The 27,533-nt window shown below is 37.2% G+C and overlaps 1 protein-coding gene and 1 non-coding gene across 5 annotated transcripts in view; one reads left to right on the top strand and one right to left on the bottom strand.

Annotated features, from left to right (window-relative positions):
- LMLN (leishmanolysin like peptidase) overlaps positions 1-27,533 on the top strand; it is a 135,504-nt gene that overhangs the window by 58,433 nt on the left and 49,538 nt on the right. Inside the window, exons 13-17 of one of the 4 annotated variants that reach the window (XM_045502398.1) lie at positions 1,406-1,538; positions 2,706-2,865; positions 5,941-6,071; positions 13,286-13,496; positions 22,646-26,222. In XM_045502398.1, the coding sequence (XP_045358354.1) occupies positions 1,406-1,538; positions 2,706-2,865; positions 5,941-6,071; positions 13,286-13,496; positions 22,646-22,746 (736 nt within the window). In that variant the 3' untranslated portion in view covers positions 22,747-26,222. Of the gene's footprint in view, positions 1-1,405; positions 1,539-2,705; positions 2,866-5,940; positions 6,072-13,285; positions 13,497-22,645; positions 26,223-27,533 lie in introns of those variants that run through there. The other 3 variants (XM_045502397.1, XR_006718383.1, XM_045502399.1) reach the window with 3 other exon arrangements.
- TRNAK-CUU lies at positions 8,358-8,430 on the bottom strand. The gene has a single exon. It is a non-coding gene; the product is annotated as a tRNA-Lys (tRNA).

The following is a 27,533-nucleotide window of genomic DNA, read 5'->3' as shown; positions in this document are numbered from 1 at the left end:
TTTTCAGTTTTGCTAGGGTTTGTCAATTTTATTCTTTTTAACTTTTTTTTTTAATGTTTATTTATTTTTGAGAGAGAGACAGAGTACAAGCTGGGGAGGGGAAGAGAGAGAGGGAGACACAGAATCCGAAGCAGGCTCCAGGTTCTGAGCTGTCAGCACAGAGCCTGACGCGGGGCTCATACTATGGACCACAAAATCATTACCTGAGCCAAAGTCGGACGCTTAACCAACTGAGCCACCCAGGCACCCCTGTAAAGATTTTATAAAAGTGGTGGGGACACAGAAATTACATTTGTTGAGTAACTTGTGTGTGCTAGGCACTTAGTGCTTTATAGTTGAAGCTCAGGAAAATGAAGTCAACATCAAATAAGCTGGTATTTGAAACCAAGCCTGTGTGAAGACTTCTAGACCTTTGCTTTCCTATTACAGTGTGCTTCTTCAAGTCTACCAAAGACACTGATAGGTCTTTTACACATTTTATCTCAAGAAGCTATAATTCCCTGAGATGTTTTATTGCTATACTTTGTTAACTTAAATGAAGCAAATATCAATTTTCCTTAAAGTAAATCTAACCTAGGCTTTTTCCCCTTAACAAGCATGTGGAAGAAGAGGAAAAATGGCAGTAATACTACCACAATTTGGCAATCAGTCATAATAGGATTTATATTGTTTAAGAATACTGGAATTTCATTTATAACATTACTATTATGACATTAATATGGTTTGTATTATAATTATCAATAAATTGACCAATTAGAATTATAGGTTGGGGTTTGAAGATTATTTTTACAGAACAGTGTAATAGATTCTGATATCTGGAAAATTATAAGACCTCATTTTCCAAATTGTACTTCCAAGATTAGATTCAACAGAACAGAGCAACTTGTCATAATTAGGAATATTCACACAGTCTTCATTTTGCACATGAAAACAAGATGTCTTGTGAATGTTTTCCGTATAACTGAAACAAGAGTCTTTGAACTAGATCATGCCATAGAAAACAATTCACTCTTTGTAGCTGCAGGGCAGAAAGGGCATCCATCATCTCTGTCTCTTTCTAAGACTCCATTATATTAATTATGAAGATTTGTATTTCTAAGCAGGATCAGGAATTTCATTATTTGTCATTAAACACACAGATCAGGTCTGCAGAACTCCATTTTACTGGAAAAAGTGGAGAAAGAGATAAATATTTTGTTTAATAATGGTGAAGTAACGTTATAAGGCATTTGGCATTAATCTTTTATAACTACATTAAGCATTTCTTTTTACTCTTTGAAAAATAACTTTATAACCTAATTCAGCATGTAGTATTAAGCTATCAAAACATATTGAAATTATAATAGAAAATGGATTTGTTATGTTTTCTTTAGAGTTTGGTACCTTGGTGTTTCTTTGTGTGCAGGAGGCAGATGCTGAGCCCTTTCTGTGACACGCTTAGAAGTAACCCATTGCAGTTAACTTGCCGACAGGACCAGAGAGCAGTTGCTGTGTGTAATTTGCAGAAGTTTTCAAAACCTTTGCCTCAAGAGTACCAGGTAACACTTGTTGGGGCACAGTTTTAGGAATCAACTCAACTTTTTAAAGAGAAGTCTCTATCTTGAATTAGAAGAATGAATTAAGTTTTTCAACTTACCCCCATTGGTTTTCTATGTTAGAAAAAAAAATTGAGAATTCTTACAATTCTTTAAAACCAATGTGCTAATTAACAATAATTAATATCTAACAGTGTCTTGTAGTAATAGAGGCATTTAGAATATTTATTGGATCTATTTTTAAATGTTTTGTATTTTTTTCTAATTGTTTCCTAAGTCTTCATCTTTAATTTCCTCTAACGTACACAGAAAACAAGGTTCTTTAAAGAGAATAACTGAGGTACTCTATTCCAATTCATTACAAGTCTTAGAAGTTCTACTTTAGGAAAGGTTTGACTCATGGGATCTAAAAGGTGAAGGAAATGGTCCTACATATTCAGTCTGAATCTCTGATTTGACCTGTAAATTTTTTGTTGCAATAGCCATCTCTAAAACTCTTCAGTTCTGCCTGCCATTTACAAAGGACCCTGCAGTCAGAAGGAGTATCTCAGAAGATGATTTAAAATGATTGCTGCTAAATGTTGAGCTTTCCTGCATATGTTCATGATGCCACTGAATGCTTCAGACATCATCATAAGATGGCAACTCTATTTCTAGGCATAGGAATATAATTCAATGAGTTAGTGTACATGTGAAATCTTTAAAATTTATCTGGAGCCTTGTTCCTTTGGTGTTCCAAGTGTTTTATAGGTATGATCTCATTCATATTCTCACAGTTTTATTTTTTCAAGTTTCTCAAAACAACACGTAAATTAAGTCTTCTGATAATACTTTAAGTGCGTTATATTTAAAGTATGTTAATTCTCTGGATTAGTATGTGTTTTGTCACCTCATAAAACTCTTCCTATTCATCCTTTTAAAAACATTAGTCAAATTTGTCATCTAATAAAAAACATAGACTAATTTACTTACCTTGCTTTTTCTAAAACTACAACAACCTTGAAATATCCCTCAGGTAGACTATGTTCTTTATGTTCTATGACATATGAAGAAAAGTACAGTAATATCTTTTTTTGCGTTATACAGCATTAGAGGGTTGCTACAAATTGCCTGTTTGATTATATAGAATGTTTCTTACTTTCCTGTCTTCCTAATAATTTTTTTTTGTAGTACTTCGACAAACTAAGTGGAATACCTGCAGAAGACTTGCCTTATTATGGTGGTTCAGTAGAAATTGCCGACTACTGCCCTTTCAGTCAGGAATTCAGTTGGCATTTAAGTGGTGAATATCAGCGCAGCTCAGATTGTAGGATATTGGAAAATCAACCAGGTTAGTAGTATAGTGAAATGAAATGTTATATACATATTAAAATAACATATCAGCAATATAAAATAGGGATTAAGGACATAGACCCAGGAGCCAGACTGTCTGAATTTGTATTGTGGTTCCACTGGTATCCATTTGTGAAGTAACTTAACTTCTCTGTGCCTCAGTTTCTTCCCTGTACAAAGGGGATAGTAGTACCTGTCTTACAGAGTTGCTGTGAGAACTAATAAATGAATTCACATAGTAAATGCTTCGAACTATGACATATAACAAGGGTTGTTAGACTTGCACATGTGTGCATGCGCTACTTTTTTATTACACCTTATATCTGCATGATATTTCATTTGCAGAGCACTTTCATTTTTATCATTTTATTCTTCTAAAAACCTGATGAGGGGTGCCTGGGTGGCTCAGTCGGTTAAGCATCCGACTTTGGCTCAGGTCATGATCTTGTGGTTCGTAAGTTCAAGCCCCACATCAGGCTCTGTGCTGACAGCTCAGAGCCTGGAGCTTGCTTCCGATTCTGTGTCTCCGTCTCTATTCCTCTTCAGCTCACATTCTGTCTCTCTCTCTCTCAAAAATAAATAAAGATTAAATTTTTTTTTTTAAAACCTGATAGAGAAGATATTATTCAATTTCACAGGTAAATGAAGAGACACTAAATAGTATAATTAATTGGTGCCTGTGTAAGATACTCCAAAGCAACGCTCTTTTTGTTAAATCATAGTAGGTATCCCATTTTTTTCTCTTTTCAGGACTGTGCATTTTATGTAATTTAGAAGTAACAGGTTGTTCTCCAGGTATTAGGATAATACTGTTGTCCCATGGCTTGTAAGATGTATTACCATATTATTTATTCCCTTTTAATACACATAAAGAGTATAACAATTGGGTATTCACCTTTGTAAACAAAATGTTACCACATCTTATGTTAATAAAGAGCAATAGGTGGTTTCTCACTCTGTGGTCATCAAAATCTGTAACCTGGTCCTTTTTATCCACCCCCCCACCCCACCCTGCCATTCCATACTTTATTACAGACTCCGTTTCTACATTTTAAATTTCTATAATGGGTTTTCCTTTTATTTCTAAACCTGGTAGATTTAACTGGATTTGTACAGTCATTTTTTTCATCACTCACCCATTTAATAAATGTCTTAAAAACTTGTAACTATTCAGCAGTTCAGTGTTAACACTGAGCAATGCAGAGATCTGTCAATTTTGGGTTTGCCAAAGATAGTGTCACATCTTACTATTTTAGAGCTGGAATTGGCAAATGTTTATTGTAACGAGAAAGATAGTAAATATTTTAAACTTTGTGGGTCATATGGTCTCTGTTGGAATTATGAACTCTGCTGTTACAGTGTGAAAGTAGTTATAGACAACATATAAATTAATGTGTAAATTACTGGCTGTGCTCCAATACAATTTTATTATTTATAAAAGCAGGTAGCCCTCAGGATTTGGCCTGAGGGTTGTAGTTTGCTGAGCACTCTCTTTTCTTTTCTTTTCTTTCTTTTTTTTTTTTTTTTTGACACTGACCACTTTGTTTTTCAAGGACTTTGAAATACTCACAAACACACAAAACAATAGTTCTCTTTAATTCTGTTTTACATTTTCCTTCTTAGCTTATATAATTAAGATTTTTCAAAACTGACATAAAATACTTATCTGTAAGAACTCTCTGTTTTCAAAACATGAAACTTACTTGTACTAAGTGTAAAGAGCAAATTTTTGCTAGGGCTTAAGGAGCCTCATTCATTTGTCCATTAGCTAGTTAGAGGTCATTTAATCCACCCTATCCCTCTATGTGTTTGTGTTTTTAATTAAAAAAAAAAATTATTTTTCAGAGAGAAAGACAGAGCATGGGCTGGGGAGGGGAAGAGAGAGAGGGAGACACAGAATCCAAAGCAGGCTCCAGGCCCTGGGCTGCAGCCCAGAGCCCAACACAGGGCTTGAACTCATGAAATGTGAGATCATGACCCAAGCCAAAGTCAGACGCACAACCGACTGAGCCATCCAAGCGCCCCTGCATGTTTGTGTTTAGTCTGAGACTAGATCAGCATCTTATGTATGGACTTCCAGCAGATAGCATGAGATAAAAATGCAAGAAAACTTTGCAAAAAGTTTTGCAACATCCCCAAAAAAGCCTTCATTTTATAAGTCAGTTGGCTTCATCTATCATGGGTCATCTGGGAGGTGACTCCTATTTAGACTACCAGTAAAGACGATTCTTTGTGCCATTTCTTCTGTATATCTAACTTAGATACTTTATTTTTTTTTAAGTTTATTATTTTGAGAGAGAGCACAAGTAGGGGAGGGTCAGAGAAACAGAGAGAGAGAGAGAGAGAGAGAGAGAGAGAGAGAGAGAGAGAATCCCAAGCAGGCTCCACACTGCTAGCACGGAACCCAATGTGGGGCTCAAACCCACGAACTGTGAGATCATGACCTAAGCTGTAGTCAGATGCTCAACTGACTGAGCCACCCAGGCATACCTAACTTAGATACTTTAAGCCCAGTTTTATCTCCCATTTTTGATAGAATAATTTCTTCCCACCAAGTCCTTTATTGAGAACCTAGTTTGATTTTGGAGCCCTGTTTCTCTTAATTTTTTTAATTGAAAATTTCTGTTAAACATGTTTGATTTTTATTTTAATTTTTGATTTTATTTTTTTAGAGAGAGAGCAAGCCACACACAAGTAAAGGAGGGGCAGAGGAGCTGGAGAAAGAATCTTTTTTTCTTTTAAGTTTATTTATTTATTTATTTTGAGAGAGAGAACGCATACGCACGCACGTGCACATGAGCAGGGGAAGGGTAGAGAGAGATAGAGAGGGTGGGAGAGAATCCCAAGCAGATTCTGCACTGTCAGTGCAGAGCCCAATGGGGGCTCTGTCTCACAACAATGAGATCATGACCAGAGCTGAAATCAATAGTCAGAAGCTTAACTGACTGAGCCACCCAGGCAGCCCAAACATGCTTGATTTTTAAAGCAACTTTTAACCATAAAAATGGAATGCTTCAGTTTGTTCTTTGAACCAAAACTCAATTTTTAAGAAAAGTTCTCTGGTTTGCTTCAGACCTTTTTAAAAATTATGGTGCTGAAAAGTATGGACCTCATTCAGTTTGTCTAATTCAGAAATCCGCATTTGTCATGGAAAAGTGTGAGAGGAAGCTGAGTTACCCAGACTGGGGGAGTGGATGTTATCAGGTAAACTATATGATTGTTAATAATTATTATCAAATATTATATAATTTATCTCATTATATGGTTTTTATATTTTAAAATACATTTTATATTTTTATATAATTTACTGATTAATTCTTTAACTTACCTTGTTTATATAAATATTACTTTACTTATGTGTGAAAATATTGTCATTTATTTGAGAAATTACCTTTTTCCACTTGTTTAAAAATACATATATAATTGTTATATATCAGCAAGTTTTATATTAATTTTACTTGGAATATATATATTGGAATATATAATGGAATATATATAATTTTGTTCTTAAACAAATATTACTTTGTAATGGAAAAAATTTGCAATTTTATTTTATAAGATCTGAGGAAAGCATGGATTTAAGAATTAATAAATCAGCTACAGATTAATAATTGTTTTTCTCCTTTGCAATTAGAAATCCAAAAGTAATAAACTACCTTAAATGACTGCATCACCTTATTAAAAACTTACTAAGATATGACATTCTATAACTTATGAATATCCAACTTAAAGAATATTCCATACTCTACTAATGGATGTCAGGGAGGAAAGTGTGATCCTGAGAACTGAGAAGAATTTTTTGTACCATTTCAGCTGCAAGATATAAATGGACTTATGTAGCTGGGAATTTAATTATTACTTTTAAAGTTACTTATAAAATTAGTTTTTTGTAACAGCTTTATTGAGATATAATCCAGACATCATACAATTCATATAAAATTATCTTTGAAACCTTATAGATGAAAATTCAAAATAAATACTTTTCAGTTATAGTCTGATAACTGTAATCCAACAACCATTTTCTGATAAATTCCTTTGAAGATATATTTGTTTATTTAATTCATAGTTTTGACCTGGTTATAATCATAATATAAAATTTTGTTTTACTGCCTTTACTTAGTACTTATGTAGAACAAAACACCTTTTCCAAGTTTTCCCAGTAATAAAAATTACTATTCTTCCTGCCTGCCTGCCTGCCTTCCATCCTTTCTTCCTGCCTTCCATCCTTTCTTCCTGCCTTCCTTCCTTTCTTCCTTCCTTCCTTCATTCCTTCCTTCCTTCCTTCCTTCCTTCCTTCCTTAGTAAACTCTACCCCCAACATGGGGCTTGAACTCATGACAGGAGTCACATGCTCTACCAACTGAGTCAGCCAGATGCCCCAATGGCCATAAGACACTGCATTTTTTTTTTTTAATAAATGTTTATTCATTTTTGAGAGAAAGAGAGCAAGCATAAGTAGGGGGAGGGGCAGAGAGAGAGAGGGGAACAGAGGATCTAAAGCATACTCTGAGCTGATAGCAGCAAGCCCAGTGCAGGGCTCAAATTCACAAACTGGGAGATCATGACCTGAGCTGAAGTCAGACTTTGAACTGACTTAGCTACCCAGGCCCGCCCCCCCCCCCCCAAGACATTGCATCTTTTTTTTTTCAATTGTTTGTTTACTTTTAATTTTTTTTTTTTTTTTAATTTACATCCAAGTTAGTTAGCATATAGTGCAATAATGATTTCAGGAGTAGAATCTGTGATTCAATCCCTACATATAACACCCAGTGCTCATCCCAGCAGGTGTCCTCCTCAATGCTCCTTGTCCATTTAGCCCATCCCTTCCCACAACCCCTCCAGCAACCCTCAGTTTGTTCCTATATTTAAGAGTTTCTTATGTTTTGTCCCCCTCCCTGTTTATATATTATTTTTGCTTCTCTTCCCTTCTGTTCATCTGTTTTGTGTCTTAAATTACACATATGAGTGAAGTCATATGATATTTGTCTTTGACTAATTTCGTTGCATCTTTTTAAAATATCATCATTAGGGAAGTCATTTCCTTGTTGTATATTGAGTTAATTTTCACTTTTCATGATACTATGCTTTTATCTTACCTTTTTAAAAAAATTATTTTTCTAAATTCCCATAAGTGAAAATATTAAATTAAAAGGGATAAAGCTAGGGGCTCCTGGGTAGCTCAGTCGGTTAAGCGTCTGACTTCAGCTCAGGTCATGATCTCACAGTCCATGAGTTTGAGCCCTGCGTCGGGCTCTGTACTGACAGCTCAGAGCCTGGAGCCTGCTTCAGATTCTGTGTCTCCCTTTCTCTCTGCTCCCCCCGCCCCCCGCCCCACTTGTGCTCTGTCTCTCTCTGTCTCAAAAATAAATAAAAACATTAAAAAAATTTTTTAATGGGATAAAGCTAGAACATTGGCAACTATAATAGGAGGATGACCCGTTCAGGCTATTTTATTTTATTATATTTCATTTCTTTATTAAGTAAGCTCTATACCCAACGTGGGGCTTGAACTCATGACCTTGAGATCAAGAGTCACATGCTCTACCAACTGAGCCAGCCAGGCAACCCCTCTTCAGGCAATTTTAATGGTTTGTCAACACCACCAGTACCACAAAGGGATTATGCAAATTTGCAATACCATCTACAAAAATCAAATGTACTTGGCTTCCCTGTACTTAGAGTTGTCAGTTAATTTTGCTAATTTAATTTTACTAATTTAATGCTAACCACCATTTATATAGGAAAATATGTATGAATTCCAAACAGTTAACATGGATTAGCTGTTTTGCCTTTTGTTGTTTGTTTTACTTATTTTGACAGAGAAGTTGCAAGAATGGTACAAAATGTTTTTTCTGAGTCATTTAAGTGCAAATTGCTGATGTGCTTTACCTTCAATCCCATGTACTTTGTGCATTTCTTTTAAACAAGACATCCCCCTATATAACCATAATACTATTTTAAAAATTAGGAAATTAACACTGATACATCTAATTCTTGGGCCCTATTCAAGTTCTGCTAATTGTCCCAATAATGTCCTTGTATTATAGGATCTGGATTAATATCACATGTTGCATAGTTGTCCTGTCTCTGGTCTCCTTCAGTCTGGAACACTTCCTGAGTCTTTTTTTGATTTTTATAACCCTGACATTTAAAAAAACTATAAGTCATTTTTTTCTAAGATGTATCTCACTTTGGGTTTGTCATATGTTTCCTCATGATGAAATTCAGGTCATGTATTTTGGGCAGTAATATCACAGAAGTGATGCTCATGTTCTTATGGTGGTACACTCATGATTTGTCCTTTTACTGGTGATGTTAACTTGCTGGTCTCTCCCAGGCTTCTTCACTATCAATTACTCTTTTCTTATTAATTCCCTTTGTAATCAATAAATATTTTGCAGGGAAGTACTGTGTCAATAAATTTTTCTTACCATACTTTCATTTTACTAATTTATACAGTTATATCAGCATTGAGTCATGGAATCCATTTTATTAAAGATATTACCATTACTATCATTATTTATTTTGATACTCAATTTCCCCCAGATTTGGCCAGAGGAAGCCCCTTCAGGTTTCTATGTCCTTCTGGTCTTTCCCCATCTTTCTTTGAATGTTTCCTTGCTTTCTGGTGCAAGATATTCTAGCACATGCAGCTCTTGAGTCAACAAATTCTTCAAGAAGCTCTAGTTTTTTGGGGCGCCTGGGTGGCGCAGTCGGTTAAGCGTCCGACTTCAGCCAGGTCACGATCTCGCGGTCCGTGAGTTCAAGCCCCGCGTCGGGCTCTGGGCTGATGGCTCAGAGCCTGGAGCCTGTTTCCGATTCTGTGTCTCCCTCTCTCTCTGCCCCTCCCCCGTTCATGCTCTGTCTCTCTCTGTCCCAAAAATAAATAAACGTTGAAAAAAAAAATTAAAAAAAAAAAAAAAGAAGCTCTAGTTTTTTGTTTTTGTTTTTGTTTTTTTAAGTTTATTTATTTTGAGAGAGAGAGAGGGAGAGAGCAAGCAGGGAAGGGCGGAGAGAGAGAAAGACAGAATCCCAAACACCCAGAATCTCTGCACTGTCAACACAGAGCTCGACGTGGGGCTAGAACTCCTGAATCGTGAGATCATGACCTGAACTGAAATCAAGAGTCAGATACATAACCAACTGAGCCACCCACGCGCCCCAAAAAGCTCTAGTTTCTTTAGTGAAGTGTGGTATTTAAGAGACTAAGATCCGTTGTTAGATGTACTGTGCATTGTCACTAGGATATAGCTACTCCCCAAGCCCTCTTGGTGAACAGATCTGGGAAATAGATGTATGTATGTAATTTGCTTGTATATTCATATGTATGTGTGTGTGTGTGTGTGTGTGTGTGTGTACACACACACACACACACACACACACACACACACATACATATATATAACTGAGTTTGTACCAGTATCTTTGGTTCCAGTCCAACCCTAAAGGGTTCAGTTTAGTTTTCTCTGTTTCCATGTTTGTAATTCCTTTCACAGAGAGAAATCTGACTCTCATTGTCCTCAGTATGCTTATTTGATCTAACCACATCCCTTTCACCTTTTCCCACCCCTACATAATTACCCTCCTTACCCACCCAGATTCTGACACAGTCCACCAGGTCACATCTCTTCCTCACCGTGATCCAAATTCTGTGCACATCTTTAGGATATTAATGCTCTTTCTTCCATGAAACTTTCTAAGCTTTATTGCTTGTTTCTACCATTTATTGACTGTAGGAATGCTGACAGTACTGACTCCATCTTTAGCCCTCAATCTTCTTCATGTATGATTGATGACCTCTCTTGGGGCTATGTGTTCCAGGCCTCTTGGAGATTAATATGTATACCTTAGAAATGCCTGCCAAAGCTGGAATGCGGGAGGCTTGCTTTGGCCTCCTGTGAATCTGTTAGAGATAACATAGTCTTTCCTCCTCCTGACGCACAGATGGTACCACAAGGTCTGTTAAAGATTAGCTGTCTATTGGATGCATGTGAACCCTTTGAAGTGCATGTAAGCCTTTTGATCTTACTACATACCCTTCTGCTCGTCCCCTTCCTCTATAAAATATGTAGACTAAGGACTGGACTTTGCAGAGAATAGCTGCACAACTGTCCAAATCACCATCCACCTGATCATGCTGTCAGTAAGTTACCCTGAATTAAACTATATAAAGTGTATGGAGTTGCCTCCTTCATTTTTCAGTCTCAAAGTGTCTTCTGTCTTTGAAGGATACTTTACAGTCCCTCCATTTTCCAACATTGACTCTTAATCATAAACAGCTTAACACTGTTAAATTTGCTGGGGGGGTGGGTGGGTGGAATTTATATGCCACCCTTTTCTCTTCAGTTAAAGCTGCTAGAGGACAGGTACTGGGTCACAGACTTCTTTGGTATCCTTTTCAGCCACAAAGCACAATATTCAGTCAGTTCTCACTTAAAAGAATGATTACATTGCACTGTAGTTATGGTGGTGCTTCCTAGATGTGGGTCATTGAATGACAGACTTATGGAAGAGGTTATACTTTGTTGTCATTTGTTTTCTTGAACTTATTATAACTTAAATTTCCAAATGAGCATTACACTTAAACTTAGTTCATGATTGAGTTATTTCAAAGATGACTCCATTGTTGAAATGTACTTATGGAACTCCTCTTTTGAAATTGCCTTTAGAAAGAGTTTATAAGCCTCCTAGGAAAATCAGTTTTAGTATTTTGCATCACACCTATATTAATTTAATGTTAACTGATTTAGTCAACTTTACCAGACTTGGTTCTGGGTAACTTTTGGTATTTCTAAAAACCGTATCAACTTGCAAAGTAAAAATTTACCACCATCAAACATACTCAAAATCATACACTTGGTTTGAGGATAGGCCCAGGAGAGAAGTTCCGGAAATATTTAAAGTGAAGTAGCATAATTGGCATTAATGTGTCTTTTATAAAACAACTGTGAAGAAGACACATTTAACATTTTTTTAAAGTTAGTTTTAATGTGTTTGCTTTTTAAAATTGACTTGGGTGTCTGGGTGGCTCAGTCAGTTGAGCAGCCGACTCTTGATTTCTGCTTAGGTCATGATCCCAGGTGAGCATGGAGCCTGCTTAAGATTCTCTTTCTCTCTCCCTTTCCCCCACTCATGCTCTCTCTCTCTAAAATAAAAAGAAAAAAAATCTGATTTTATTAGTTACCCCCGCAGTTAAAATATGAGTCCTACCTTTAAGCACTTTTTTTTTTTTTAAGTTTATTCATTCATTTTGAGAGAGAGAGAGAGAACATGCGCATGGGAGGGGCAGAGAGAGAGGTAGAGAGAGAGAGAATCCCAAGTAGGCACACAATGTCAGCACAGAGCTCAATGTGGGGCTCAAACTCACAAACTGTGAGATCATGACCTGAGCCCAAACCAAGATTCAGACACTTATGCAAACGACTGAGCCACTGAGGTGCCCCAAGTCCTGCCTTTGAAGATGTTACCAGTCCATATAAAATCACTATGACCATTTTTATACCTGAGCGAAGGATCTAGGATAAGGAAAAGAATAAAGAACTTTTTTACTGTGTACATTTCTGTGCTGTATGCTTTTTTCTTTTTACAATGAGCATATATATTTATAATTTAAAATATATTATAAAATTTTGATTTACAAAATTTGTGACTTGTGGAGAAAATGACTTGAGTAATGGCTCTTTGACAGAGATTTAAGGTGAAGTATAATGAGAATACTAGGATCTATAGAAATGTTATTCTTTTTTTTTAGGATTTTATTTTTAAAAATTTTTTATTTTGAGAGAGAGAGAGAGAGAGAGAACAAGTGCAGGGGAGGGGCAGAAAGGGAGAAAGAAAATCCCAAATAAACTCTACTCCGACAGCAAAGAATCCAGCACAGGGCTCAATCCCACTGACTGAGAGATCATGACAGGAGCTGAAATCAAGAGTTGGATGCTTAACCGATTGAGGCACCCAGGCACCCCTAAGATTTTATTTATTTTAAGTAATCTCTACACCCATTCCCAATGGTGGGACTCAAACTCACAACCCCAAGATCAAGAGTCACACACTCCACCAACTGAGCCAGCCAGCACCCCTACAGAAATGTTATTCTTGATAACTTGGTTTCAGGGGTCTGTGAATCCAAATTGTATGTAAAGTTGTGTGTTATCTTGTATATGTACTGAAAAGTATCCATAGATTTCCTCAGATTTTTTTGAAAATGCTAAACTAAAAATTTAAGAACAACTACCACAGAGTGTATTTTAGAACCTGAATAACTTAGCGTTCTTTATATGAGATTAAAGACCTCCCTATACCCCAAATTGTTTTATAGTCAGTATTTTTAGTAATGTATTTTCCTGTAGGTGAAGGAAGGCTCATATATTATATATGGAATCTAACTGATCTGATTTTTTTTTTTTTCCTATTTGAAGGTTTCTTGTTCTCCCCAAGGTCTGACAGTTTGGGTTCAGAACACTTCATATTTGTGTAGTCGGGCTGGGCAGGTCCTCCCCGTCAGTATTCAGATGAATGGCTGGATTCACGATGGTAACCTGCTCTGCCCGTCATGCTGGGACTTCTGTGAGCTCTGTCCTCCAGAAACAGATCCTCCAGCTGCTAACCTGACCCGAGCTCTACCACTGGGTGAGTAGTCTCTATGGGTGGAGTAAAGAGAGGGACTTCTCTTATATAATGTTGAAAATTACCTTCAAGGAAACTCTAAAACAAGTTGAGCATCTTGTCTTCTAATTGCAGTTTTATGGGAAAGCCCCTTCCCACCATTGCTAGAAATTGAAAGTGGGTAAATGTGACATTTCTGTTCAGTAGCAAGAGTAAGGAACTTTTTGGTCTAAAGACCTTATGACTTGCAAAAAACAAAAAAAATTCATTCAAGATTACAAAACCTCAGGGTACCTAGGTGGCTCGGTCGGTTAAGCTACCGAGTCTTGATTTCAGCTCAGATCATAATCTCACGATTCATGGGTTTGAGCCCCGCATCAGGCTCTGTACTGACAGCATGGAGCCTACTTGGGATTTTCTCTCTCTCTCTTTGTCTGCCCCTACTCCACTTGTTCATTCTCTCTCTCTCTCTCTCTCTCTCTCTCTCTCTCTCTCAAAACAAATAAACTTTAAAAAAGAAAAGAAAATGTAGGGGTGCCTGGGTGACTCAGTCTGTTAAGCATCTGACTGGTTCAGGTCATGACCTCGTGGTTCATGAGTTGAAACCCCGCATCAGGCTCTCTGCTGTCAGCACAGAGCCAGCTTTGGATCTTCTGTATCCCTCTCTGTGCTCCTCCCCTGCTCTCTCTCTCTCAAAAATAAATAAACATTAAAAAAAGGAAAATGTCCTTTAAAAAAAATTACAAAAACTGAATGTTTCAACCATTCATTTTGAAATTCAGAGTAAACAAAATTCTGTTCATTAAACACATAAAGCAATTAAATATATTTTCAGTTATACAGGCATCCCTCATTTCATTCTGCTTTACTTTATTGCACTTCACAGATATATTGCATTTTTTACACATGGAAGGTTTGTGGCAGCTGTATCAGCAACTCTGCCAGCACCACTTTTCCAACAGCATTGGCTCAATTCGGGTCTCTCTGTTACACTTTGGTAATTCTCACAAAATTTGAAATTTTTAACTATTATATTTGTTTTGGTGATATATGATCAGTGACCTTTGATATTACTATTATAATTTGTTATTTTGGGGCACCAGGAACCACACTCATAAGACAGTGAACTGAATTGATAAATGTGTGTGTTCTCACTGCTTCACTGGCCAATGATTCCCATTTCCCTCCATTTCCTTGGGCCTCCCTATTCTCTGAGACACAACAGTATTGAAATTAGGCCAGTTAATAACTGTACAGTGTCTTCTAAGTGTTCAAGTAAAAGGAAGAGTCACATGTCTCTCACTTTAAATAAAAAACTAGAAATGATTCAACTTAATGAAGAAGGCATGTCAAAGCTGAGATAGACCAAAAGCTAGTTGTGTCAGTTATCCAAGATGTGAATGCAAAGGAAAAGTTCTTGAAGGAAATGAAAAGTGATATTCCAATGAATACACAAATGATAAAGAAAGTGAAATAGCCTTATTGCTGATAACGGAGAAGGTCTGAGTAGTCTGCACAGAAGATCAAACCAGCCACAACATTCCCTTAAGCCAAAACCTAATCCAGAGCAAGGCCCTAACTCTTCAATTCTGTGAAGGCTGAGAGAGGTGAGGAAGCTGCAGAAGAAAAGCTGGAACTTAGCAGAAGTTGGTTCATGAGGCTTAAGGAAAGAAGCCATCTCCATAACATAAAAGCATTAGGTAAAGCAGCAGGTGCTGATACAGAAGCTGTAACGAGTTATCCAGAAGATCTAGTTCAGGTAATTAATGGAAGCGGCTACACTAAACAACAGATTTTCAATGTAGACTAGACAGCCTTCTACTGGAAGAAGATGCCACCTAGGACTTTCATAGCTAGAGAAGAGAAGTCAATGCCTGGCTTCAAAGGTTCCGAGGACAGGCTGACTCTCTTATTAGGGGCTGATGAAGCTGGTGACCTGAAGTCGAATGGTGAACGAAGTGCTCATTTGCCATTCTGAAAATCCTTGGGCTCTTAAGAATCACACCAAACCTCCTCTGTCCATGCTCTGTAAGCGGAACAACAAAGCCTAGATGACAGCACATCTGTTTGCAACATGGTTTACTGAATATTTTAAGCCCACTGTTGAGATTACTGTCCAGAAAAAAAAGATTCCTTTTAAAATATTACTGCTCATTGTCAGTGCACCTGGTCACCCACGAGCTCTGATGGAAATGGATGAGATTCATGTTGTTTTCATACCTGCTAACACAGCATCCAATCCACAGCCCACAGAGCAAGGAGTAATTTTGACTTTCGAGTCTTGTTATATAAGGAATATACCTAATAAGGCTATGGCTGCCATAGATAGTGATTCCTCTGATGGATCTGAGCAAAGTAAGTGAAAACCTTCTGGGAAGGGTTCACCATTCTAGACGCCGTTAAGAAAATTTGTGAGTCATGGGAAGAGGTCAAAATAGCAACATCAACAGGAGTTTGGAAGAAGTTGATTCCAACCCTCATGGATGACTTTGAGGGCTCAAGATTCCAGTGCAGGAAGGAACTGCAAATGTGGTAGAAACAGCAAGAGAACCAGAATCAGAAGTGGAGCCTGAATATGGGACTGATTGCTGCAACCTCTTGATAAAACTTGAATGGATGAGAAAGAAGTTGCTTCTTATGCATGAGCAAAGAGAGTGGTTCCCTGAGATGGAAAGTACTCCTGGTGAAGATGCTGTGAAGATTGTTGAAGTGACAGCAAAGGATTTAGAATATTACCTAAACTTAGTTGAGGAAGAGCAGTGGGGTTTGAGAGAGTTGACTCCAACTTTGAAAGAAGTTCTGTGGGCAAAATGCTATCAAACAACATCACATGCTACAGAGAAATCATTTGTGAAAGGAAGAGTCAATTGATGTGGCAAATGTCATTGTTGTCATATTTTAAGAAATTGCTACAGCCACCCCAACCTTCAGCAGCCACCACCCACCACTAACAAGTCAGCAACCATCAATATCTAGGCAAGACCCTCCATCAGCAAAAAAGATTACAACTTGCAGAAAGTTTGGATGATGGTTAGCATTTTTGAACAACAAAGTACTTTTAAATTAAGGTATGTACATTTTTTTAGACATAATATTGCACACTTGACAGACTATAGTGCAGTATAAATATAACTTTTATATGCACCAGGAAACAAAAACTTTCATTTGACTTGCTTTATTCCATTGTTTGACTAATTGTAGTGGTCTGGGACTGAACATGCAATATCTATGAACATGCAATATGCCTGTGGTGTAACTAGGTTAGGTAAAAGAAAGGGAAAGACACTCAAAAAGATGCTTAAAGAAGGGACTGACATACCCACAAAGAAGAGAAAAGTGCAAGGAGACACAAATATGCACAAAGATAGAAAGACTGGCTAGTAGAGACAAAGTGGTTTTCATTGAGGTATATTTTGCTCATTCTGTGAGACTCCAGAGAGTAGAATTGAGACCAACAGAATAAAGTTGCAGGGAGACAGATTCCAGTTAAATCCTTTAGATTCAGGAGAGGAATGGAAAGAACTACCTTGATAAAAAGGCATTTCCTACTATTGAAGTGTGTAAACTGAGGCTGATGACCTATTATTAAGATTTATAAAAGCAAAATTCTTGAGTTAGGCTTTGACCTATGATTTATGAGATTTTAATTAAATGGCCTATGTTTTTATATCAGTTTGACATTTTAGAATATGAATAATAAAGATCTCATGCACTGTTTCATTTTCTCAATTGGAGGTATTTTTTGTTTTTTTAACTTTATTTATTTTGAGGGGGCAAGAGAATGTGAGTGGGAGAGGGACAGAGGGGAAGAAAGAGAATCCCAAACAGGCTTCACACTCACTGGGGAGCCGCATGCAGGGCTTGATCCCATGACTGTGAGACCTGAGCCGAAATCAAGAGTTGGATACTTAACCAACTGAGCTACCAGGTGCTTTATTTTATTTTATTTTATTTTATTTTATTTTATTTTATTTTATTTATTTAAATGTTTATTTTTGAGAGAGCATGAGCAGGGGAGGGGCAGAGAGAGAGGGATACACAGAATCCGAAGCAGACTCTAGGCTCTGAGCTGTCAGCACAGAGCCTGATGTGGGGCTGGAACTCATGAACCATGAGATCATGACCTGAGCTGAAGTCGGATGCTTAACTGACTGAGCCACCCAGGTGCCCTTGGAGGTATTTTTTAAATGGAACTGTGTAGCCCTTTGCCTGTTCCTTGGTCTGATTGAAAATGGAGGGCTACATTCATTTACACTTCAAAGTTTCTCCACCTCGAAGATTTAGTTTCTTTCCCAAATCCTGGGGGCTTTCTGCAGATATGAGCTGTTAGGTAGAGAGTGAGTTTTAGGAGATTGTACTTGTGTTGGGAGTGCCTGAGACCACCTCCAGGTTTGGTGGTTCGCTAGGACTCACAGGACTCAGCCTGTAGTTGTACTTATGGCAAAGACTTGTTAAAGCAGAATCAGCAAAGGGGAAAGGGGCAATAAGGTGATGTCTGGAGGAAACCAGTTCCCAGACAGACACCAGCTTACGAGCTGGACTTTCGAAGGATGGCAACCTCAAGCCTGCTATGTTATCTCTTTTCTGAACAGAACTTCAGGGAGTCTGCTGTGTTCTGCAGTGCAGTTATAATAGTACTGACATAATGAATTGTTTGAAATGACAGAAGATCATGGGTCCTTTTAATGTGGTAAATAGTACATGTAGTGCTAAATACTCTTAGGTAACTTACTTTTAATATGAAACTGGTAGGATGACCTAATTTTGTTGTTACTGTTAAATTACTATGCTTAGAATAGAAGGGCTGATAGTCCACAAGTAGGTGGTTCTGATGGAGTTCCCATCCTTAGGGCTAATGTCAGTTAACTGTAACAATCTGTCTCTATCTCATCATCCAAGAGATGAACAAGGATTGAGCTATTTAGCAGTTAGAATTGAAATAGAGAGTTATTTATGCTGGTTCAGGGGTAAGAATCTTGGGAGTACAGTAGAAGAATGTCTAGGATTAAGAGGAAATCCAAACCAGGTCAAGGGGCTATGATAATTATTTCTTGTTCTTGGAACATGGCAAAGACAAGTGAATCTATTGAAAGGAGGTGGAGAGTCGAGATTGCAAACCACCAGGCCCTTATGCCTGCACAGTCTGCACCTGAGACTGCTTATCCTGCTCCCTCTTTATCAGTTATCCTTCTGATATAGTGTTGGTATGATGTGGTTGATTTCCCTGTTAACTTGCCCATTTCCATGAGGAAGCATGCTCAAAAGAGCATCACAACCACCAAATTTTGAAAAATGTATAAATATTACAAGGATACATTTTAGGCATTGCTTTTAAAACATATACATCACTGTTGAAATTGTAAAATATCTTGAGTTACCGTATTTGCTGATGTGTTCACTGAGCATACTGAGCCTTTACAGAATATTAAACTATGTGCCAGAAACTATGGCAAACTTTACAGGAAATGTTTTTTTCAGGTAAATAGCTTGTTTCAGTTTAATACTTTTTTTTAAATGTACTTGTATGAGAAATACTATTAGAATTAACCTATGATGAAGCTTAGTAAACAAGTATAAAAATGACCATCTCTAATCCTTCGGTTTTATGAAAGTATTTCTTTAGGTCTTTAAGCATGCCTTTAAAACATTAAAACTCCCAATATTCTGGAGGAAGTGTAAAAGATATTCTTCTCCCTAAATTTTTCTGATTATTGTTGTTCTCAGGTGTTAGTTCGCATAGACTTTTCTTACATTTGTAATTTCTTTTAGAATGTGAAACGCTGGCCTTCTTTTCTCTCTCCTTTAGTCATCACTTTCTAAATGCTAAAATATGATTAAATGATTGTTCTGTATTGCCTAAGATAGTTTCCATTAGTGAATATGAAAGATTTATTTCTGAATTCTTTCTAGTCTCTTCAGATTGTAAGGGTTGTTTTTGTTTCCATTTATTGAATGTTAGACACTTTGCCAAATTCTTTATGTCTACATCATTGCATTTAACCATCACAAAACCTAATGAGGTAGGAATTATCATTTTACACATGAGAAAACTAAGGTATAAAGAGATTAAGTAATGTATTATCCATGGTCATAGCTAATAAATAATGAAGTTCAGAAAAAAAAAAAAAAAAAAACCCAGATCTTATTGTCTCTAATTCATTTTGAAACCCTCTTTTTGAATTTTTTCATCTTAATTAGTATTAGCACAGAAAGTGTAGTGTTTTTGAAGAACAAATGTTCCAGAACTGCTGTTAATGTTTTAATAGCTTGTTAAATTTTAGTACCAACAGTAGATAAACAATACCTACCTCTCCTATTTCCTTTGGGCTAAATTGAAAGTCAGGAAGTAAAGGGATATGCCTGTGTTATTAGTGACTCCAGGGTCCATTTGTTAATCCAGCCAAGACCACTTTACCTGATGCTCTAGGCTACAATTTATCCGATTTATTCTGGGTTGATGGAAATGTTCCATAGTCTGCATTGTCCAGTACAGTACTCATTAGCCACATATGACTTTTGAACATGTAAGATGTGGTTAATGTTAGTGTGAAACTATTTTATTGTAATTAACTGAGATTTAAATAGCACATATAGCTATGGTTGCCATATTAAATAGTGCAGTCCTACATCAGAAGTTCTCAAAATTTAATCAGAATCATGTTACATTGCTAGGCCTTAACTCCCAGAATTTCGGATTCAGAAGATCTGTGTTAAAGCTTGAGAATTTGCATTAAAATTTTTTTAATGTTTTTATTTATTTTTGAGATATAGAGAGAGAGAGCATGAGCAGGGGAAGGGGCAGAGAGAGAGGGAGACACAGAACCCGAAGCAGACTCCAGGCTCTGAGCTGTCAGCACAGAGCCCGACTTGGGGCTTGAACTTACAAACCACAAGATCATGACCTGAGCCAAAGTCAGACACTTAACCAACTGAGCCACCCAGGTGCCCCCAGAATTTGCATTTTTAACAACTTCCCAGGTGATGCTGATATTGTTGACATAAGGACTAAACTTTGAGGACTGTTGTTAGCTAAGTGGGATTTTTTTTTAAGATTTTACAAATACCAGCATGATTCCATTGAGGAAGAATAGAAATTCTCCATTGTTTACCTGGCTTACAGGCAGTGAAATAATTTTTTTTAAATACTTGTTCCACACTGCATAGTGCTCAGAAGAGCGAGCTTCAGTGCCTTAACAATTATCATTCTTTTCATTGTGTAGCTGAAGACAAATCTTATTTTTCTTATCTTTTAAGTAAGTCAGACTTGAAGCTTGGTTGGCTGTTTATTAATTGAAATATTAGAAAGGACAACTTATTTCTAAAATAAAGTCAGGTTGACCTGGTCTCCTGGATACAATAAAAATGTTTTCCATACTTTGTGTGTGTGTGTGTGTGTGTGTGTGTGTGCGTGTGTGTGTGTGTGTGTATAACTTTTTTTTTTTTAATTTTTTTAAAAAGTTTTTTTATTTTGAGAGAGATAGAGTGCAAATGAGGGAGGGACAGAGAGAGGGCGAGAGAGAGGATCCCAAGCAGGCTCCACACTACCAGTGCAGAGCCCACTGTGGGGCTCAAACCCACAAAGCCATGAGATCATGACCTGGGCTGAAACCAAGAGTCAGATGCTCAACTGACTGAGCCACCCAGGAGGCCCCAAAAATGTTTTCCATTCTGAGAATTGTTTGGGGAAGTCATTTTAGCCCTGAGAATGACTCATAGCTAAATTAAAATGTGTTCCTGGGGTGCCTGGGTGGCTCAGTTGGTTGAGCGTCTGACTTCAGCTCAGGTCATGATCTCGCAGTTGATGAGTTCGAGCCCTGCATCAGGCTCTGTTCTGACAGCTCAGAGCCTGGAGCCTGCTTCGGATTCTCTCTCCCCCTCTCTCTCTCTGCCTCTCCCCCACTCATGCTCTGTCTCTCTGTGTCTTAAAAATAAAGATAAACATTAAAAAAAAATTTTTTTAATGTATTCCTAGTGCCCAAAGCCCATACAATCTTCTGCCTTTCCATATCAGCCTGGGGTAATATGGATAGATGGGTAGATATTTAGAGATCAGGGACCATATGTCCTGGTTTTCCTGGGACAGTCAATGTGCCAGTGGTCCTGGTATAATTATTAATAGCATTCCCTTGTATTAATCAGAAAGAACTATTTAGTTGGTCTAAGCAAATTTTATTTCACACTTCATAAAGTAGGCAGTCTCCACACTCAAGAGTAGAAAACTGCAAAATAAGGGAAAAGGACAGCAAGCAGGAAACAAGGAAGAAGTACTTGGCTTGAGTTGATTGCATATCTGACCATATTTGGAAAGAGCAAAGAAAAAGGAAACAAGTGTAGGTCTCAGTTGGCTTGGCAGTTGGAGATTAGCTTACTAGTTATACTGTGTTTCTGGTCAAGCAGAGGAACTCAAAAATTAACTTAAGTTTCAGTTTGCTGACATGGCACCCTGCACAGGAGTGGTTCCATCTTGGGACTAGATATTTATTTCAACACTTGTCTCAAAATGTCCTGATTTGAGGAGATAAATTATAGGGTCACCATACTTAGAAAGGACAAGGAAGAAAAGGGGAAGAAAGTCCTGCACCCCATGTCAGAATAGCCAAGATGTTAATTTACTTTCTGTGTAGCATCTTTAGCTTTGTTGGGATACTTTCTGAAGACACTTCTTTCTTTTTTTGGGTGCTGCTTTTAACCTTGATATGGTGCAGGTGCCTGGGTGGCTCAGTCAGTTAAGCATCCAACCTTGGCTCAGGTCATGATTTCATGGTTCATGAGTTTGAACCCCACATTGAGCTCTGTGCTGACAGCTCAGAGGCTGGAGCCTGCTTCAGATTCTGTGTCTCCCTGTCTCTCTGCCCATCCCCTACACACTCTCTCTCTCTCTTTCTCTCTCTCTCAAATAAAGAAACATTTTAAAAAATTAACAAAAAAGTAACCTTGATATGGTGGTTATATCATTTTTTCTTCCTGCGTAAAATATTTCATTCTTTTTCCATAAATGTAAGAAAATGACTTTGCATATCTAGGTTTCAGTCAAGAATCATTCTTGATTCTCCTCCCGAAGGTGGTCCTTATTCACCTTTTAATAATCACCTATATTCATCTGTTAATTTTTATGTGGTATGATTTATTCCAAAAATGTCTCCAGAAAGCCAATTTCTTGTTTTCAACCCTAGATCTCTGTTCCCGTTCCTCTAGCCTGGTGGTCACCCTCTGGCTTCTGCTGGGCAATCTATTTCCTCTGCTGGCTGGATTTCTTCTATGTGTATGGCACTAGGAAAAGTGAATTCTCAAGACATTCCTTTGTGTCATGTTCTTCTGAACAAAGCACAAAATCTGGGTGAGTGCCAACCTATGCAGATGGCAGAAGTGACATTCCTGACTTTGGCTTGGAAGCGTTGACTACAATAAGACCTTGAAGCAGAGCTTCACAGCAGTCACTCTTCATCAGCAACCCAACAGCCTCAGAGTTTGGAGGAGGAGAAGGAATTCCAAGTCACCATGTCTCTATTTTTCAGCATATATAACCTGCCTGAAGTTTTCCTTTGAAAATGGGATAATTGGTGAAATTTTCAGAGTGATTACATACCTCAGCATTTTCATTAACCTAAAATGATGGGAAAGTTCATCAATACTGCAGTAACTTTTTTTAAAAAGCTAATTATTACAAAATTATAAATTGTGGATCCTGTCCTCACAAGTATAAATTGTCCTTTGAGTTATAGACAATAATTGAATTGGGTTTCTACATCACTATTATACCTATATTGAGTTTAATAGCTGTGCTTGGTACACTTAAATCATTGTTCTCATAGTTCTCAAAAGTTTTTTTAAATTATAATTTGCTAAATCTTATGATTTAACCATGCTTGCCTTTTCAAACCAGCTGTGTGGCAGTTTACTCCTGAACTATTACATGTTGGTAGCCCTTCCAGTGTATTCTCCAGTAATTTAATAATGACTTGAAAAACTGTGGGAGCAGAGAGAGAAAAATACTCTGCCCTGTAAAAACATTGAAGACATGCAAACAAACAGAAGAAAACAGAATTGTATGTTTTTCAGAAAATAGTTATGACAGCTGTAATCCAACAAAATAGAACTATTCCTTTCAGGTGGCTTAGAAATTGTTAACAGAAGAATTCTTACTATCTGAAAAGTATTTTATATATAAGAAGAAAAACGTAAGTCAAAACAGATGGTTTAAATTGTTTACTAATAGCAAAGTGTAGGTTTGGTATAGGGCCTATTCAGTAGGGCTCACTTTACCCACAACATAAAGCTCAGTCCGCAGAAGTCAGAAAATTGCCTGTGCTTTGAAATGAGGTGATGTTCTTTACCTCCTGCTTTACATTCTCATCCTCAGAAGTAATTCTGCTCTGGTACTGGAGCTTATCAACCCTTCTTAGTAATTCCAGTTTGAAATTTTTTAATGATGAGTAATGCACAGTTTGTCTCCAAAGCTACTGAAGTCCTGCGGCATTATAAACATAACTCCTGGACAAATTCATTCATTCATTCATTCATCCATCCATCCATCTATCCATCCATCCATTCATTCATTCACCCTTAATTTAGCATATAGTTATTGAGCACTGCATTTAAGAAATTGTGCTAAGTGAGCAAGCAGTATAATTACTAAAAAAATAATTCCAACTGACCATTTGGTATTGGAGCCAAAGTGCAGCCCCACCATAAAGAAAGTCAACTTTTGTTTTTCAACGCATTAATTTTGAATATGTATTTGCATACAGTTTTAAATTGAAGGTATTTGTCATTGTAAAGTGCTGGGGGTCTCTAGCACAGCTGACTTCAGCTAAAAAGAAACTAATAGTAATGGTGTCCTCCCAGTGCTCAGTTTTCTGCCTTTGTCACACATACTTTAAAGGTCAGAAAAAAGCATAGAGTATATTTTTAAAGAAAATTATAAAACTCTAAACTTATATGTCTATTGTGATTATGAATCATCTGCAAAGGTGTATAAAGAATTTCACCAAAAATACGATGACGAATAGATTTGAGAATTCACAGTGGTAGGTTCGATTATATTTTGACTGTTGTGCAGTAATGCCATTTAGGTAGTATTCTTTCCAAGCATGGTGCTTTTTATACTTGAAATATATTTTTGCTTTATTTTTTATTGATATAATTATATTTGCACTAATAACTTTCTGGAGAAAATATTATAGATGACATTTTTTCTATATATATTTATTAAGCTTGGAATCTGATCCCCTAGTGTTTTCTCTGCACAAATAAGGAACTTGCTAAAGTGTGAGGCTAAAAAATCTTGAGTTTCTGAGGGTAACTAACTGCTCTGGTGTCTTCCTTCCTCTTCAATAAGTCTCGAGAATAGTTGCTAATCACTGATTCTTCATAGTGTACTCCATGAAGATTTAGAAGGCCACTGAACCTGTAAGAAGTGTTAAGAGGCTCATTTGAGTCACTTAGAATATGTCAGTATTCTAAAAACAGACTTAGAATCTGAGATTTCAGTGCAGAATTAGTGGGCTAGACTTCTACTTTGAACTGAAGAATTTGAAATGGTTTAAATGTTAGTATCCTTTGGCAGGATGCCCTTTATGTTAACAGAAGCAGTTCACTGAGGAGGAGACTAGCAGACTGCAACTATTGTGGAAGCCAGCTGGGGCACGGAAGGAGAATGAAGAGTAGCTGATTTGGGGATAGTAGACTGGAGTCCTTTCTGACTCAAAACGTGTGGAGTGCATATAAAAACTGACTAGACTACCTCAGTTTTCAGTTCAGATTTAGCTTCATTTTGATAGTATTAAGATCCTAAATGTCAAAAATATCAAGTGAATTTGTCTCTCAGGTTTTTAAGAACAGAATTTACGGGAAGGCAGCAAAAGCCATGTCAGCAGACTTGAGCTGACAGCTTTAAAGAAACTGGCAAGCAGTTAGGGTTGTCTTAATATAGACCCCTCTAATATTCTCCTGAAGAGCATCCTTTTTCCTTACTTATTTCTTAAGAATATTTATGTTTGTTAAAACCAAATAGGCATTCTTCAAATGTTATGAAATATTATGCTTGAAATTAGTTTCAGCCTAGTATGTTGGCTTAAGAGTTTATCAATATTTGAAGATGAGAAACAAATTAATGAAGTTTAAATGGCTTAGGAAGATACATAAGTATGTCTGAGTATTCCATAAAATTTTATCAATATTCTCCTCAATATTAGAAGACTTACTGATTGAGACCAACTGTAAAATGACTAGCTGCTTTCTCAGAATCTTTCTAGCTCTAATATTCTATGACTAACACTCATCCAGACTCGGTAGGTCACTGCTGGCTCTGATCTGCCTCCTGGAGTATGCCAGTTTGCACATCATGTTCATCACAGTGTCTTGTGCTCAAGGCCTTAGCGCTGTCCGTGTCCTTGGACACCGAACGGAGAGAGAAGGGCCATCTCTGAGGGCACTTGAGCAGTCCTGGTGGAGGAGGTGGACTTCAGTCACAGCCCCGCAAACCCAGTGCATAGTGAGCACTTAGTCATCCATGCCATGTCCTTGCAGCCCAGGAAGATGAATATAGTTTAATAAAGTCTCTGCTACTCATTCTGAAGAAAGAATTTACCTGAAAATATGACTCCTTTTTTTTTTTTTTTTATGTTCAGTCAAGATTGGGGAAGAAGTGGTAAATTATTTTATGTTTACATTTTTGATAAATGAAATAGAAGATTTAAGAACTAATCTTTATTTGTGTTATTGAACTTTAAGTGTAATGTATTCCTTAGTTAAAAAAAAACTTTAATAAAAATGGAAACTAATCTGCATCTTGTCTTATCAAGTTTTTAAAACCTGGATGAAGAACACAAACAAGGCATGCACTCTATTTGGGGAAGATGTGATGTTTATTATGAAATAATTCAGTTTCTACTTTAACTGGAATAGAATTTTCCTACTTAAAGAATGGGGAAAGGTCTTATGTAAAGCTATAGGGAGGAGCTCTCCTCAGATAGTTATGAAGGAAAGAGAGCAGTCTAAAACAATTCAGGGCAGGCTCTTCTGGTTGCAGATTATTCTAGTCCCTTTTGTTTTATGCTGTGGGCGAGAAGTCTCATTGCATGACCACCCTGGCACATTCAAGTACCACACTCTGTGCAGTATCACCAAGTAGATTATAGCTGTAGTCATGGAGTGGGATTCTTCATAACTTGAATGTAGTTCAAGAGAGGATATCCCAGACACGCCTTTACCTTGTGCACTTGGAGCCATTCTGTTCTGGGGTGTGAAACCAAGCACTTTGTGAAATTGATCAAACGTAGCTTTTGTGACTTAATTGCTGAGCTGTTTGTGGCGAATTTTAATAACAATATTTAGATTTTTAAAGTTATAAATATTTTATATACATAGCTAAAACTATATATGAGAAGGGGCACCTTGGTGGCTCAGTCAGTTAAGCATCCGACTTCAGCTCAGGTCATGATCTCATGGTTCGTGAGTTTGAGCCCCATTTCAGGCTCTGTGCTGACAGGTCGGAGCCTGGAGTCTGTTTCAGATTCTGTGTCTCCTTCTTTCTTTCTCCTCCCCGCTCATGCTCTGTCTCTCTCTCCTCAAAAATAAATAAACGTTAAAAAAAATTTTTTTTAAAGACTCAGTTTTTTTTTTAATTACTGAACACAATTAGTAGAAATAATTCATAGTTCTACCATTCTTAAAAATATTATAGAGAGAAGTAAAAGTGGTCCTGCTTCCTCTGGCCCTTCCGTTTCTATCCCCCCCGTCCCCAGGGGTAATCTAGAGGGCCTCAGTTTGGTACATATCTGTTGTTAAAAAACAAAATCCAACCGAGTAAATTTGAAGATCTAATTGGCTTTATTCAAAGATTCATGAATCAGGCAACATCCCCTCTAGCAAATAAAAAGGAGCTCCAAGAAGCTGTATAAAAGGGAAGGCTTCTATAGGCAGAACAGGGTGGAAAAGGAAGTGTCTAGCACAGAGTTTCAGGCAAGGTCACTATGCTTTGGGGAAAGATGGAAGTCTGTCAGGTAGATTACCTCACTAGTGGTGACCAGGTAATTCCAGATTGACTAGCTGAAGGTTACA

Source organism: Leopardus geoffroyi, chromosome C2 (assembly GCF_018350155.1).
Source record: "Leopardus geoffroyi isolate Oge1 chromosome C2, O.geoffroyi_Oge1_pat1.0, whole genome shotgun sequence".
In the NCBI taxonomy this organism is placed as follows: Eukaryota; Metazoa; Chordata; class Mammalia; order Carnivora; family Felidae; genus Leopardus; species Leopardus geoffroyi.
This window is presented reverse-complemented; position numbering and strand designations above follow the sequence as displayed.